The 15,846-nt window shown below is 52.2% G+C and overlaps 1 protein-coding gene across 6 annotated transcripts; it reads right to left on the bottom strand.

Annotated features, from left to right (window-relative positions):
• Positions 1–1,810: 1,810 nt before the first annotated feature.
• Positions 1,811–15,827, bottom strand: Mfsd2a (MFSD2 lysolipid transporter A, lysophospholipid). Of its 6 annotated transcripts, none has more exons than XM_060379648.1 (14): positions 15,578–15,827; positions 13,907–14,038; positions 11,631–11,755; positions 6,683–6,821; positions 6,487–6,565; positions 5,822–5,979; positions 5,314–5,404; positions 5,067–5,188; positions 4,807–4,890; positions 4,343–4,426; positions 4,137–4,249; positions 3,647–3,790; positions 3,376–3,552; positions 1,811–2,269 (listed from the first exon to the last, which is right to left on the bottom strand). In XM_060379648.1, the coding sequence occupies exons 1-14, from the start codon at positions 15,668–15,670 to the stop codon at positions 2,206–2,208; spliced, it is 1,605 nt and encodes a 534-aa protein (XP_060235631.1). In that variant the 5' UTR covers positions 15,671–15,827; the 3' UTR covers positions 1,811–2,205. The 6 variants fall into 6 exon arrangements, with proteins under 6 accessions (XP_060235631.1, XP_060235629.1, XP_060235630.1 ...); XM_060379646.1 differs by lacking the exon at positions 1,811–2,269 and adding an exon at positions 2,276–2,788 and having other exon boundaries at positions 15,578–15,825; XM_060379647.1 differs by lacking the exon at positions 1,811–2,269 and adding an exon at positions 2,276–2,788 and having other exon boundaries at positions 13,907–14,035; positions 15,578–15,825.
• Between the last annotated feature and the right edge of the window lie 19 nt (positions 15,828–15,846).

The following is a 15,846-nucleotide window of genomic DNA, read 5'->3' as shown; positions in this document are numbered from 1 at the left end:
TTAAGATAAGGCTATGGTTCAGTGGCAGAGCATTTGCTGAGCTTGAGTAAAATCTTGGGCTTAAATCCCTAGGGCTGCAAGAAGGAAAGAAAGAAAGAAAGAAAGAAAGAAAGAAAGAAAGAAAGAAAGAAAGAAAGAAAGAAAGAAAGAAAGAAAGAAAGAAAGGAAGAAAACAAAAATAGAAAATAAAAAAATAAAGACAAGCCTCGGTGGCTAGATTTGTAGGAAGAACAAACAGGAGCAGACCTTTGTACATATCAAAATCCATGAGCAGGGAAAGGGGGTTAAAATCCCCTGAGTACCCCAGAAGCAGGGGCCAGCCGAGGCTGTGGCTGTCTTGTTGGGAAGCCTCTGACTGAAGATGAGAGTTAAAAAGGCCATGGGACTTGCCTGGTACAATCAAACTATTCGTCATTTAAAGTGGTGATTAGAGAAGCAGGGCCTAGAGCCAAACAGTTTAGACTTAAATCAACCCACCCACTTACTAATGACCTTTGACACGTCACCAAACTTCCCCATGTCCTTATCTGTAAAGCCAGGATAATAACAGTACCTTCCTCAGAGGGAACTTGGGACTAAATGAATTAGTGTTTATGAGCAGTGCCAGTCAGTAGAAACACTTCATGAAAATTACCAAAAAGACGTTTATCCGTGACCGTAGAGACCAAATCTAAGTTACGTAATCCCTAACAGTCCCGGCACCTCTCTCAGGGTCTCATTTCCCTACGCACAAACCACGGAGGTTGGACTAGTCACCCCTGGCACGGCCAGCTTTACTTCCCTGTGGATTTGGAGCCCGACGTGGGTGTGCCCGGCCCGGTGGTGTAGCCGAGCGAGCCTTGAAAACTTGTAAGGGTCAGCTATTAAGTGCTCAGGAACTTACAAGATGGAACAAGCGAAAGTAAGTTGAACGAGCTACGGCGGGAAGGTTTACACTTCAGGAACACGGTAAGAACTTCAGATGGGCCCTCCCCCCCCCCCCCCCCCCCGCAAAATTGAGACTCGCTACTACCCAGCTCTAGACACGTACAGTCTCTGCCCTAAACATTCCTGACAACAGTTGTGGAAAAGGAATGACAGGTCTCCAGGGACGCCACAGACACCCCCGCCCCCGCAACTGGCACACCTCTCTCCACAAACTCAGATATTCACACAGCGGCTGGCAGAACTGTGGCCTGCTGTTTCCTTAGCCTTTCTCACACAGGGACGGGGACTCGGGGAGTGGTGGTCAAAGTGCTAAGTCTCACTGAGATGATGAAGCTCCTTCACTTACCCTTCGCTTACATCACTCTTTGCCATGTGACTTTAGCCACATCTTTTTAACGCTAGGTTGTTTTTTGTTTTTGTTTTTTTGTTTTCGTTTTGTTTTTCTGTTGTTGATTTTTTTGTTTTTCGAGACAAGGTTTCTCTGTGTAGCTCTGGCTGTCCTGGAACTAACTCTGTAGACCAGGCTGGTCTTGAACTTACAGATCTGCCTGCCTCTGCCTCCAGAGTCTTGGGATTAAACCATGAGCTGCCTTAGCCTGGCTGCTAGCTTGGGTTTCGATTTTTTTTTTTTTTTTTTTTTTAATCTTTAAGACAGAGACAGTCCTGCCATGACACAGGGCTCCACATGTTCAATGAGAACACTATGAACCTGTGCCAAGCCAGCATAAGGCACGTGGTACAGAGTAAACAGCCAAGCCTGTTATCGTATTCGCAGACACACTGTCTCGCTCATTGGCACCTGTGGCTTTGTGTGCCCATTGACTCTCCGGGTCTCATCGCAAAGGGCTCCACGGACGACTGAAAACAGATGGAAGCAAGTGGCTTTGTTTTCCAGTTTTTATGAAAATTAATAACATTAATAGCTCACAGACATATACATACACACACATCACTATATACATAGTCATTAAGTTATTAATTAGTCTCTGTATAAAACGTTTCTACATTAGTGTTCCGAGCTAGGCCCGGCCAGTCCTTGGCATATTCACAGTGGCAGTCCTAGGGCTTGGCCCTGTGGGCCGGCAGTGAGAAGGCTACGAGCGGCCAGCCCTGCAGTGAGCACGTATGTCCCGGGCCGCTCGCTCACCCTCCAGTCCTTGGTCCCTGTCTTGACACAGGGAGAACAGCTGCTCAGTGCAAGGGCAAAAAGATCCCGTGCCTAATGCTACCTGGTGCCCCGGGGCCTTTGTGTGGTGGCTTCAGGCAATGTGGCAGGTCCTAGAGAATGCTGGCCAGCTCTGTGGAGTCTGTGTCAGAGCAACCTGAGCTGCTGGCTTCATCTCTGCAAGAGTAAGAGGAGACAGGTTGGAGGAAGAAGCGTCTTTACTCTCCCCTGTTGCCACCTGCCTTCGGAGCCATGGCCCCAGAGTCCAAGCCAGCTGTCAGCCTTGTCTAAAACCACAAGACAGTTTGCTCACTCCCACTGTTGGCCCAGAAACTGCTGGTTGCTGTTCCTGCTGAACGAGGGACACCGCAAGCCAACCTCAGAGGGCCATTGGCCCTGACTGGCTGACGTGGCGGCGTGGGTCACTCCACCCTGCCCTATCATCTGGCCACATCAGAGAGCCTGTGTGCCAGGAGGGCACCAAGAATACAGATTGCAGCTAGAACACAGGGCAGGGCTCAAAGCCTGATCCACGTTTCCTGGCTAAACTTCGATTGTCTTCATCGGCAGGAGAGGATTCACCAGAATCTCGCCGCGGGGGTGGCTGTCATCCCAGCACTTAGGAGGCAGAGCCAAGTCAGTTGTGTCGGCATCAAACAACCAGGTTGACATCGGCCTGAGCTAAGTGAGACCACGCTTCAAAAAAACAAAACAACAAAATACCTCAGCTGCCTAGGGATAGGTTATTAGAGGACTAGGGGATCCTGGAAGCATACTTCTAAATACAAGCATCTTCAGGACAGGGAGGTTTTTTTTAGGGACAGGATCTCTCTACATACATAGCCTTGGCTGTCTTGGAACTCACTCTGTAGACCAGGCTGGTCTCAGACTCCTGAGTTTAAAGGTATGTGCCACCATGCCCAGCTTGGTTTTGTTTGCCCTACCACAATGCTGACACTCCGAAAGTGTACGTTGGGAGGGGCAGTAGTGGCACATGCCTATAATCCCAGCACTCAGGAGGCACAGGCAGGCGGATCTCTGAATTCCAGGCCTGCCTTATATACAGAGTGAGTTCCAGGACAGACAGGGATACACAGAGAAATTCTGGAAAAACAAACAAACAAACAAACAAACAGGAAAGTGTTTGTTGCTTGTTGAATAAACACCTACAAAGGCAAAGGCAGCCAGTGTGGTCCCTAACATGTAGCAAAGAATGTTTAGATCTGTCCACTAGCAGCCAAAGTTGAGAGCTCATGGCAGCCCACCCTAAGCCCAGGTCTCACCGTAGCGCCTGCAGAGCCTTCTTGTTCTGTCGCCGCCTCTCCTCATCAATGGGGTACAGCTTGAAGAGCAGCAGGCCCAGCAGGATGAGGATGATCGGAGCCATGGTCACCAGCATCTTCAGTGTAAACTTGACCTGTTCTGGCTGGGAGCATCCCTGCGTCTGGTACTCAGCAAAGCTGTTGGGACGCAGCGGGCAAGGAGTGGTGAGGATTGAGTACCCGGACCCTACCTCTGTCCCCAAGCCTTGCCCAAGACTCACAGGCCACTCACTCAAGACTGAGGGTGGACACACCCAGTGAAACTCCAGAGGCAAACTTGGTGAAGAAGACATAGAAGGAAAAGAAGATGGGCTCGGTGCCGGGGGAGTGAGGGTGTTTCAGGTGGAAGTCATCGATGACGTCAGGCAGCATGGACCTGCGCAGAGTGGGCGGTGGCAGCTGTGAGTCACTACCCTCCCCTGATACCAGCCCATGCGGTGTCCGAGTCAATGAGCAGGAACTGCCCTGTGGGAGCCTAAAGTGAGGGGCTAGCTCTCCATGTGAGAACAGACCCATCTATCAAGAGGAGTCCCACTAGGCATTCTGCTTGGCAAATGGAGGGCAGGCTAGATGGCGTACAGTTCACAACCTCTGTGACTGGATCAGGTAGACCCACCTCATCCCAGACCCACAGAAAGGCAGGAGGAGAAGCCACCAAAGCGCTCTCCCCCGCTGGAGGGTGTTGGCCGGAGAATGTACTTGGTGATCCTCTCTATACCTACCAGGGTAGTAAGAAGGCAGCCGCTACACTGACACCAGCCGCTATGGCCACCACGTAAGTGACGATTAGATTACTCTTCATGAGGGCCACCAAGATGAGAAAAGGAACTGCTGACTAGGACAGAGAGTGCAGGATGATGGGTCACCTAGGAGGCTCCCATCTGCGACCCCCTGTACACCCCAATTCAACCCCTTGAGCCCCACTCACTGAGATCCCGACATAGACAGCTGTCTTCTTGCCAAAGCGAGTTAGGAACCACTGCCAGATGGGGATGGTGAAGGTGGCCGAGAGCTATGAGCAACCAAAGAGGTGAAGGGGGTGAGTTGTTGCTGCAGAGACCTTCGTGCCCTTTGCAGGCCCCAGATGATGCCCCCAGGCCAGCCACTGGAGGTGAGAAAGTTGACAGGCATGCCTGATGGCTTCCCAGGGGAGCTGAGAGCGTGCAGGCTTCCCACCTTTCTGTAACTCTGAATGCAAAGCTGCACAAAGTTGTTGGCACTCTTGATTTTAGTGTGCTGTGCTTTCTAACCATCTGGCCTCCAATCATTCTTTCCCAACCCTCCCTAATTGTAGGTGAGGTCCGGGGAAACCTCCCTCATCCCCTTCATGACAGGGAGCAAAGAACCATCCAGATGCGTACTTCATCAGCGAACCTTACGGCCTGCACTCACCATGATGGCCAGGAGGAGGTTCTGGAACTCATTCCGAAACCCCAAAGTATAGGTGCAGAACAAGGCGAAGTTGCCCTCCACCAGCTGAGGGATGAAGAAGGACAAGACAATGAAGCGAAGGAGGTGGCTTGGGGATTCCAGAGGCCTCTACTCACCTCCCTCCCTCCCGCCTGCCCCTCGGCTTTGAAACAGTCCTAACCTTCTCCAGCCCCACCCCTATTAGACTACTGTTAGAATAAGCAGCTCAGGTCCCCACTCACCATGAAAGCCAGGGAGGTGAAGAGGAAGCCTGCAATGAGCTTGACATAGGGGCCATGACTCATGACCAGCCGGAGGCCCTGAAAAAAGGGCATCGACTCGGCCTGCTGGGCCTCGTAGGGTTCTAGGGATCAGAGAGGATAATGAGGAGGGAGCAGAAGTCCCTCCCCAAGCCTGGGGACCAGGCAGAAGGAAACTACTGCTCCCCTCAACTGTGGGCGGAACCCTTCCCAGCTCGCTTTTTCTCACCTCTCTGCTCCCGCACTCCTAGAATCAGAATGATGGCGCAGATGACGTAGATGGAGGCGATGATCCCTGCTGCCAGCAGGTATGCATTTTGCTATGACATACAGAGACAGGGTCAGTCTGGCCTCAGCCCAGCAGCCCCACTCCACGATCTCAGGCCAGGCCTCTCTCCCGTGGGGGCCTCACTGTCTCCATCTGTGAACCAGGAAGACCATCCTGGGCCTGCTGCTGCTTCCCAAGGCTAAGTCCAAGTATACAGAACGTTACACAGCCAGACTACGTAGTGCGCGAGCCCACAGCCCCGAGTCTTCCCGCATCCCTGCCACTCACTAGGTCCCCGGGCAAGACACTCGGCCTCCAGGCTTCACTGATTAGTAACACTAGCTACTATTACTACTTTTAGGATAACTGCGAACGACCCCATTTACACGCACGCACGCACGCACGCACGCACGCACGCACGCACGCACGCACGCACGCACGCACATCTCTGCCCTACCAGGGGTCTCACCGTTTCTTTGAGGGAGGAGGCACTCTGGGTACGGTTGACAACTTCTGAGGTCACTGCAGAGCCATTCTGCTCCTGGAGACAAGGCGCATTGGCTTGGCCCACAATTTGTCCTTGGATCGCTGTGCCTATCACTGTGCCCAGCACCTCCACAGTCATCCCTAGGCAGGGAAAAGGTCTTTCTTTTTGGATGGACCTCATGGCTGTAGGCCCAGAGAGGAAGATCGGGTGGCTGGGAGCCACCCTTAGCTCCAGGTAAGATGGGCTAGAGGGCAGGGCAGATGACATTTCAGCCTACATTCATGGCCTTTCTCTGTGTGACCTTCAGGTTAGTCCCTTTACCTCTCTGGGCCTCTTGAGTGATAAAGGAAGTGAGTTTGTTTTTGTTTTTGTTTTCTTTTAACAGGCTTTCATGGGCTGGGGATATAACTCAGTGGTTAAGTGACTCGCAGACACAGGGCTCTGGGTTGAACCCCCAGAGTCACAGAGAAAGGGGACAGAGGGAAGGGATTTCACACACACACACACACACACACACACACACACACACACACGGGAGTAGAGCAAAGAGCTGGGCCTGTATAGTACGAGGTGTGGGAGGGAGACCAGGAGCAGAGAGGACTAGGAACGCCTGCACACAGGACCATGCTGATGAGGAAGGGACTTACTATAGGCAGTGGCCGAGTCCCGCTCACTCTGCTCTGTGCTGATGAACATGGTGAGTGCGGAGTAGGGAACGTGGAAACACTGTGATGGAAGAGAAAGCTCTTGGCTGGTTAGATGGATAAGACAGGCGGAGGCCCCCAGGGCCCACCCTCGGCCCTGCTCCTCACCAAGGTGCCAAGGGGAGGGGCCTGCACTCACCGTGACCAGTGTCTCAAAGAGACAGTAGAAAAGCAGGTACCAAAGGAACCCATGCGACCTTTCCATCCCTGGAGGGAAGTCAGGCACAAACCAGATGAGGAAGTAGGCAATGATGGCCAGAGGAGTGGAGAAGATGATCCTGAAGAAGGGAGAGGGTGTGAGTGGAGGCTGGAAAATTCCAAGGGCCAGAATCTGCTCCACAGGTGCCCATCAACAGAGAAGGAAGTCTGAGTCCTCCCTATCCAGAGCCTCAGGGGATGAGACAGATGGCCACACCTGAAGGACTCACTGGGACAGTGTCTGGACTGAAATCTTGAGCAGGGAGCTTGAAGGGGTCAGAGAGCAAGGAGCATGAGTCAGACTCTGAGTCCCATGCATGTTTTTTCTGGAATAATAGTCCCAGTGAAGGGGGTAGTCCCAGCACTTTCCGTGCATCGTTTGTACACACACAGGAGAGCTGGACTAGGTGGGAGGGGCCGTCTTCAGGTGAAGGAGAAAGGGGCCTCGGAAGAGAACCAGGCTCAGTCACAGATAAGGGGGTTGGAGGGCACAACTGTCTGGCCCACGTGTGGGTCCAAACTGTCGTGAGTGTCACATCAACCCCACGGCATCAGCAGAGGAAGCAGAGTGCAAAGGTGAAAAGGAAGGCCTCTGGCCAGCAAGATGGCTCAGCAGGTAAGGCACTTGCTGCCAGGCCTGACACCTGAGATCTATCCCTGGGACAGGCATGATGGGAGGGGGGAAACAACTTCCCCCAGTTGTCCTCTGGCCTCTACACGCTGCGCTGTGACATTTCACATGTATGCATACACACACTGCACACAAAATAAATATTTGAAAATGGGGGACGCCCTGATAAACTTCTGGGATCTAATTCTGAGTCTGCCACTAACTATAAAAACTTAACTTCTCTGAGACTCATTTCTTCACATATAAAATGAAAATAAGAAATAGTACACCGTCTACATTCAACATTTACCCCAATATTTATGAAGCGTGATTATGTGCTAGGAACGATTCTGACTGCTGAAGATGTATCAGTGAAGAAAAAGACACCATTGCTCTTGTAGAACTCATTCTAGTTGGTAAACAATAAAAAAAATTACGTTATTCGGCCCTAAGATTAAAAATCTTGACACATGCTACAACACAGAACCATGAGGAATGGCCAAGTGAAATATGACTGTCCCTAAAAGATGAATATTGTACAGTTTGATTTATTAGGGGTCAACAAATCTAAAGTTTTATACCTGGCTTTGTTAGATTTGTCAACTGCTAAGGGCACTTACAAAGCCTGAAGACCTGAGTTCAAATTCACAGAACCCATATGGCAGAAAGAATCAACCCCTGGAAGTTGTCCCGACCTACACACCACACACACACATGCACACACAAACACACAGCACAGTATACCCTCCCTGTGCTGGCTGACAAGGGGAGGAAGGAGTAGGGATTACCTTTTGATGAACAAAAAGTTTTGGTTGGAGAAGACCAAAAATTATTGGGATGAGTTGGGTGGTGGTGGCTCACGCCTTTAATCCCAGCACTTGGGAGGCAGAGGCAGGTGGATCTCTGTGAGTTCGAGGCCAGCCTGGTCTACAAAGTGAGTCCAGGACATCCAGGGCTATTACACAGAGAAAAATCAAAAATAAATAAATAAATAAATAACAGCAACAACAAAAGGTATTGGGATGGAAAGTAGTGATGGTCACACAAGGATGTGACTATACTTAATTCTACTTCATGGGGCACCTTAAAAGGCTACAATGAGCTGGGGTGGTGGTAGAGGTCTGTAATCCCACATTCAAGAGACAGAGGCCAAAAGATCTGGGTTCAAAGTCAGCCTGGGCTACATAGTGAGGTCTGTTTTTTAAAAATGAAGGGCACAGGGCAGGAGAGATGGCTCAGAGGTTAAGAGAACTGTCGGCTCTTCCAGAGGTCCTGAGTTTAATTCCCAGCAACCACACGGTGGCCCATAACCATCTATAATGCAATCTGCTGCCCTTTTCTGGGGTGCAGGCCCATATGCAGACTGAACACTGTATACATAACAAACAAATAAATCTTAAAAAAAAAAAAAAAAAAAAAAGAGGGCACAGGGCCTGGAGGGATGGCTCAGCAGTTAAAAACACTTGTTCTCAGTACCTGCATGGCGACTCACAACCATTCATAACTCCAGTTTCAAGAGATCCAAGGCTCTCTTCTGACCTCCTCAGGCACCAGGCACAGACATACATGTAAGCAAAACACTTATACACATTCTATATTCTATACTGTTGTCTGTGCTTTTTCATTGTTGTTGTTTTTATTTTTTTATTTATTTATTTTTTTTTTGAGACAGCGTCTATGTAGCCCGGTCTGTCCTGGAACTCTCTATGTATACCAGGCTGGCCTCAGACTCAGGCATCCCCCTGCTTCTGTTCTCAAGTGGCAGATGCAGGTGGATTTCTGTGAGTTTGGTCTACGTAACAAATTACAGGACAGCCAGGGCTACATAGTGAGACCCTGTCTCAATAACAAAACAAACCAAGGTTGAGCTGGAGGGGTTAGTACATGACCATAATCTGAGCACTTAGGAGGTAGAGAGTAAGGATGGAGGCCAGCCTTGGCTACGTGAAACCTTGTCTCTAAAGAACAAAACTCAACTAAATCAAGGCTGTAGAATGCTTGCCTGGCCTGTGCCAGGCCGAGTTTGAGTTCTACCATACATAAATAAGGTAAATGGCTATGCTATCTACATTTTGTCACCGTCTTTAAAACAGTCGTATGTCATATGAAGAAGTGGCAAGTGCTACGGAGAGAAAAAAGCAGTCTGGAGATAAGCAGATATGAGACTGAAGAGCAGGCCCTAACTGGCTGAGAGGACATTAACGGAGAAGGTGTGGATGGGGTCAGAAAGTCGGCACTGCAGAGCTCTGAGGCAAGCATGGGCCCAGGCAGGGGAGCGGTCAGCGTTCTCGGGCAGGAGTATGGAACAGCAGGGCCTGTGGGCCGGAGCACAGTGAGCAAGGCGGATGGAATTAGGAGATAGCAGGCAGAGAAAATGGGACGCCTCACGGGCAAGTGGGAGGACTTCAGCTTTGTGAGTTGGAGTAGGCTTGAGTTTTAAGTAAATTGACAGAAAAATGTTGAACAGTACTTGGGACATTAAGTGTTTGCCGCGATCACATCAGGAGGGCTCAACAGGAGAAGTGGCCTTCGGGAAACACTACAGGCCAGGCTCACAAGTGGACAATACCTGGTAATTGACTAACCTCGGGTCTGGCCTCCTGTATCTCAGTCCTTCTCTGTGACCCTGCTAACAGGGTCTCACAGGTAGCCTTAGGCATTTCTGGGAAAGAGACTGTCTGCATCCTTGCGGTTTGGAGGGGCTTGGAGTAGGAACTGTTCTAACTTCTAGAAGGAGAGGGAGTAGGGCTTACACTAACCAATCCTGACCCAGCCTCTTTCTGGTCTCCGGGCCTGAAGAGGTGCAACCTGGGATGTCATGACTGCAATAGCCCCTCGGCCTATGAGTCATCTGACGGACACCCAAGCACTTGCCACCCAGAGAGCAACCTAAGGGGTCTGCAGAAACTTTCCCGGAGCAGCTGTCGCACTGACCCAGCAAGAGTCTTCAGATCTCCCTCCCACGGGAGGCTTTGCTGGCTCTCCTCCTCCTTCCACCCCTCCACGTTGTCTCCTCAGAGAACAGGGCTCCTCCTCAGCCTTCCTCAAACACTGCATCCTCTGAGCCAGGCCGCTGAACGCTGAACAGCGAACAGGAACCCGAAGTGACTGGGAGTAACCCTGTGCTCCTGCGCATCAGGCAGCGGCTTCCGATTGGCTGGGCCTCATGAGGCGATGTGGGAGCGGGGCCCCGCCCTCCACCAGCTGCCAAGGGGCCGGCACAGGGCCAAGTCTCACAGGCTGGTGCTCAGGACTCCCTGAGCAGCTTGCCCAGGTAAAGGAGGCTCTCCTGCCCTCCCCTCCAACCCCTTGGCCGTGAAGCCTGGATCAAAGGCTTCAAAGCTGGGCTTCTGCCAGGGGCTGGCAGGATTGGGGTGGGTGGGGGGCCTCGTGGGAAAGGAAACTGTGGAGGTGCAGAGGCTGCTGGAAGAGCTTTGAAGGCCGGAGACCAGGTATGGGCGCCCCTGGGGCAGGAAGGCGCCCACTTAAGCTTGGATGGGCTGGAGATGAAAGGGGTACACCCCCTCCACCCCCTGAAGCAGGATGTCCTGGAGGGAACCAGAGCCCCGGCTTGGCCTGTCCTGTGTGTCCCCATCACTGTCTGATCTATGGCAACTGCCTTCCCCTAACCTTGCCCCACAGGCTGACGCTGAATAACACAGTGGAAAAAAAAAAAATAGTTCCTTCGCTCAAGGGATTGGAATGGGTCTGCAAATTCCATTCTCAGTGTTGCCCCTACCCATCCATGCCTTCCCATTAACTACCTTCAAGGAATGTCAAATTTCGTATCAACACCCACCAGGCACTAGGCTCAGTGCTTTACAAATTAAGGTCCTCACCGTACCGCCATTTTACCTAAGGTTCGGAGATGTTCAGGAAGTTGCTCAAGGCTGAGTAGTGGAGCTGCTGTTCAAACCCGGGCAACCTCTCCACTGTTCTCAGGACCTACCTCTGCCACCATAGAAGTGATGAGTGGGAAAGGTGAGGATTCCAGTTTCCTCAAGGTGAGTGAGTGAGTGGACCTCGGGGAGCCCTGAGGCCTGAGCTGAGGGAGGGCAACTAAACTCAGCACCTTGGCCAGCCCAGAAACGAACTGGCTGGGTATCCCAGTGCCCATGTCTGGGTCAGCTGAGGCCTCAGCTTGGGGTTTCAACACCTTTGAGTTTTCGGGTCATTCGTTGCCCTGAGCCTCCAACTTGTGACAAGAGACGGAAGGACTGGAGGAAGATAACACCAGAAGCCTGGCCTTCTGCACCTGAGAAGGAGCATCTCTACTTACCAGGGCATGAGGCGGCCCAGACGGGTCCAGGAGGACTTGCTGATGCAGAAGCCCACCAGGGGGTCAGTGAAGGCATCCCAGGCTCGGCCCACGAAAAGGATAATGGAAGCAGGGAGTGGGTCCACCTGCCATGGAGAAAAAGCAGAAGACATGTTCATTCACTCGCCTCAGCAGGGCTTCCCTCACTGCAGTAGCCAAATCCAGCGGTTTAGCTCAGTAGTAGTATGCTTGCTCAGGATGGATGAGGTGTTGTGATAAACAGTAATGACAAGAGCAGCTGGGCATGGTGGCCTATGCCTTTAACTCCAGCACTCTGGGAGGCAGAGGCAGAGGCAGGAAGATCTCTGTGAGTTCAAGGCCAGTATGTAGTGAGTTTCAGGACAGTCAATACTGCATAGAGAGACGCAGTCTCAAAAGAACAAAATAATAATGATGATGATGACAAAAGCACTTCTCTGATAACTGCATTATTGGAGTAGGCCTGTGTTCAAAGCTTTTCTGGATCTTTCCTTCCCTCTGCTGCCCTTAAAAACATCTCATCATACAGAATGGACGCAGAATCATTTTCTTCCTTTCCTCTCCCAATTCTGAGCCCCTGACCACCTGATTACAGAGCTAGTGTTTGTTCCCTGGGCAACCACAGAGAGCCCCATATGTCTGAGAGTTACGGGTTGTAGTGTGTTTTATGAGGTCAAGCTTTATCCTTGATATGGAAAAAGGAAGCGATAGATTCTTTCCCTCCTCATTTTTTTTTATCATAGAATTCATTTTATTATTTTAAATTATGTGATGACGTGTTGGGATTTATTCGAATGAGTACAGGAGCCTTGGGAGCCAGAGGCTCTCCTAGAGCTAGGATCCCCTAGAGTCGTAGGCAGTCGTGGTTGTGAGTGGCCTGGCCTGGGTACTCATGACTCAGATCCTCTAAGAAAGCAGTAAGCTCTGAAACTTACTTAAACAGTGACTCCCCCACCCTGTTACTGGGTGTGTGTGTGTGTGTGTGTGTGTGTGTGTGTGTAGAGAGAGGATCTCATTTGTAGTTCTGACTGGCCTAGAACTTGGTCAACAGATCTGGCTGGTCTCGGACTTGCAAGGGTCTTCCACGTGCCTGTCCTTTCTACAGATGTGTGCCGCTGTGCCTGCCCTATAGATGATTCTTAGAGAGTGGCCCATCACAATTTACTCAAACCATCTCTCACTTTCCAAACGCTTTAGGTTTTAAATACAGATTTTTCTGGCAACCTCATCCCATAAAACCTTGATTTTTTTTTTTTTAACTTTGTGTTTGAGACAGGGTCTCAGGCTGGTTTTTGAAATCTCAACCCTCCTGTCTCAGCCTCCTAAGTGCTGAGGTAACAGGCATGTGCCGCCACGTCCGGTTGTCAGAACCCTGCTCTGGAAAGCTGGCAGCCTTCCCACTCTGTACCCCCTACCCTACCCTCACCCCACTTACTCTAACCCCATTTTATGCTCAGCTGCAGGTTCCTCTCATTTATAACCCCCTTGGGAGGCAGCCATGGGAACTGTTGGAGACCTAGCTACTGAATGAAGCTTCTGTCCTTTCTGGGGCTCAGTGTTCCACACCTGCAAGCAGAAACCAATACGCCTCACTTGCCCACAGATGCCACACAGAAAAGAGGCAGTGAGGGCACCCCGGAGCCATGGTTACTCAGTCTCCCACTCTCTCATCCAGACAGGGCGAATTCTTTGGATGCCAGGCTGCTGGCCAGGGCTTCTCAAAGTACACACAGTAGCCCGGCTTCACCCAAACTACCCCTCCCCATCAGAGACCCCCAAGTACCGGGGCACTCTGACATATGCCAGCACCCTCAGGTTCTCCCTACCCAACGGCAAGCTGCCTCTCCCCAGATGAAGGTAAGAGACGGGCCTTCCATCAGCCTGGCAACACCCGCCAAGCCCTCAGCCAAGCCAGCTGACTGTCTTCCAGCCAGGGACATGATGTGCCAGTCCCTTCTAAGAACGGCGTCACCAGCGGGTCCCATTCTCCCTCACAGCCATCGCCTATTCCTCCAGGCTCTCTCCTGCCCCTCCCCGGCAAGGAAGAGTTAGTTGCCAGCTGTGGTTCCTGAGGGCAGATACGCTTCCCTCCAGAACACTTCCTAAAGCCTTAATTCTCATCCACTGTGACCCTGAGTGGCAGCCAGGGAATGTATTCTGGTCCTGTTTTTAACACTGGGGAAAACGGAGCCCAAGAGAGGCCCTACCACTTTTCGCCTCCGGCTACTGGAAGAGCCTGTGGAGCTCAGGCCACCCACCTTAGCCACATCCAACAGGTAGATCTGCAGGAAGAACCCCAGGGCACAGCCAGTCAGCTGGTAGGGGGCCCCTCCAACCGCGTAACAAAGCTTGTTGCAAATGGACAATTGCTGCTTCTTCTTTGGCTCCTTCTGAGAAGAGAAGGAAAGAATGAAAATAGGCCCTGGATTCTGGCCTCCAACCTAGAAGGTGCCAGAGGCACGGCCATTTATTTCTCCAGCTAACTCAGCCAAGAGGGACAGCTCCACCTTGCCCAGTTCCCACCTAGGGAAATCCCACTTCCCCTACCCCAGAGGAAGTAGCCCTTAAACCTAGACTTATCCCTCCCACCCCTAGATTCTGAGGAAACCTATACCCTCTATCTTTAAAGATCTTCCAGGCCAGGTATAGTGGCACACGACTTCAGTCCCAGCACTTGGGAGACAGAGCCAGGCAGATCTCTTAGCCTGAAGTGAGCCTGCTCTATAGAGCTAGTTCCAGGACAACCAGGGCTACACAGAAAAACCCTGTGTCAAAAAAAAAAAAAAAAAACTTCTCCAAGGCCCTCAGCTGTTTGCTCCTTTCCAAGTTACCCAGAGAGAGCATGTTGTAGCAGGGGACCTGTCCCCACCCAGCACTAGCTGTCACAACCTGAAAATCCTCTTGCTGCCATCAGTTGCCTGAGCCCAACCCAACCCAGGCTCCCTCCCTGACGCCCCACAGCAGCCAGGATCCACCTGCCTACTGGGTGAGGGATCCGAGCTGCGGGGGCCCCAGCCTAGCCCGCTGCAGCCACAGCTGTTCCTTCCATCTGTCCCAAAGTTCCCCGGACCCTGTAGGGAGTCTTCAGCTCCAGGCAAACCCTTGAGCAGTCCTACCCTCCGGCCTCCTGACTCACACCCCTTCCAGCTCCCAGGGGACCTTGGAGAGGGGTGAAAAGGGCTCCAGGTGCAGGGCTCAGCCTTCTCCGGGTGGAGCACGAGGGGAGGTTGATGTTGCCCAGGGAAAGTAGAGATTACTCATACATGGCAACGGCATAATTGCTCACTCGCTCCTTCCAAGATCAGTTAATAAAATTAAAAAGTTAAGCACCACCCAAATAGATAGACTGGGAGAGATCTCTTTCCTGGGGCCGCGTGGTTTCATGGGGAGGTTGAATAGACCCACAGAGCTAGGGTCGATCCGAAAGAGAGAGTAGAAAGGCGCGGAGCTCTGAGCATGTGAACTCTCAGTCACACCGACGCTTTCGGCATGCGGCTCCTTTAAGAGCAGAGAGCCCTTGTTCTTATGAATGAACTTGAGTGGCCCTCCTCAAGAGTTAAGGCGTTGAGAGTGGGGGTGGTAGTGAGAGATGGAGAGCCAAGGGGGCTCTTCGATTTCTGGGGTCCCGCTAGGTCTAGAGGGAGAGAAACTAGCGTGGCTCGGCACAGGAGAACCCAGAGAGCGGGGAAATGCCCCACGCGGTGTGGAGTTGCCCGCGCCGCTCTGGGCACGAACGCGGCGCAGGGGTGTGCAAAGGGGCTTCAGACTTTCTCCATCACCCCGCGGTTCCGGAGCCCCTTTTTCATTTCCCCAAGCCTCACTGGTAGCCCGTTCCCCTCCGGGTCTCCCAAGACCAGACCTAAGCCCCGGTTCCCCCTTGCCCATCTTTCGGCCTGCCCGCCCCCGCTGCCCTCCTCTCGGGACCTCACCTTCACCTGGGCCGGCCGTTCGCTGGCTTGGAGGATGCCGGTGGGGAGCAGCCCCGCCGCGGATCCGCTCTCGGCGCCCTCTCCTTTGGCCATGACCCGCGGGCCACGCCGTCCGGGACCGGGACGCCGGGATTCTCCTGTGTTCTGCCGGCCGGCACTCGCCTGGGGCTCCCGTCCTGGGCGCTGGGCGCAGCCACTGCTACGTTAGCCGGCACTTAGCAAACCAGGAGCGCCGGCGAAGAAAACTCCCTTGCACGCCCCCTCCGCGC

The sequence above is a fragment of the Meriones unguiculatus genome, chromosome 3 (genome assembly GCF_030254825.1).
Source record: "Meriones unguiculatus strain TT.TT164.6M chromosome 3, Bangor_MerUng_6.1, whole genome shotgun sequence".
Taxonomy (NCBI): Eukaryota; Metazoa; Chordata; class Mammalia; order Rodentia; family Muridae; genus Meriones; species Meriones unguiculatus.
Note: the sequence above shows the minus strand (reverse complement) of the source record. Positions and strands in the feature narration are given on the sequence as shown.

What these genes read in the sequence shown, in the direction of transcription:
- Mfsd2a (XM_060379646.1), bottom strand. Translation starts at nt 15,670, where the DNA reads ATGGCCAAAGGAGAGGGCGCCGAGAGCGGATCCGCGGCGGGGCTGCTC. An exon ending in CTGTCTATGTCGGGATCTCA is followed by an intron (nt 4,250 to 4,342) that starts GTGAGTGGGGCT and finishes TCTCTGTCCTAG; the next exon opens with TCAGCAGTTCCTTTTCTCAT. An exon ending in AAGGCTCTGCAGGCGCTACG is followed by an intron (nt 2,789 to 3,375) that starts GTGAGACCTGGG and finishes GTTTTTTTGAAG; the next exon opens with CGTGGTCTCACTTAGCTCAG.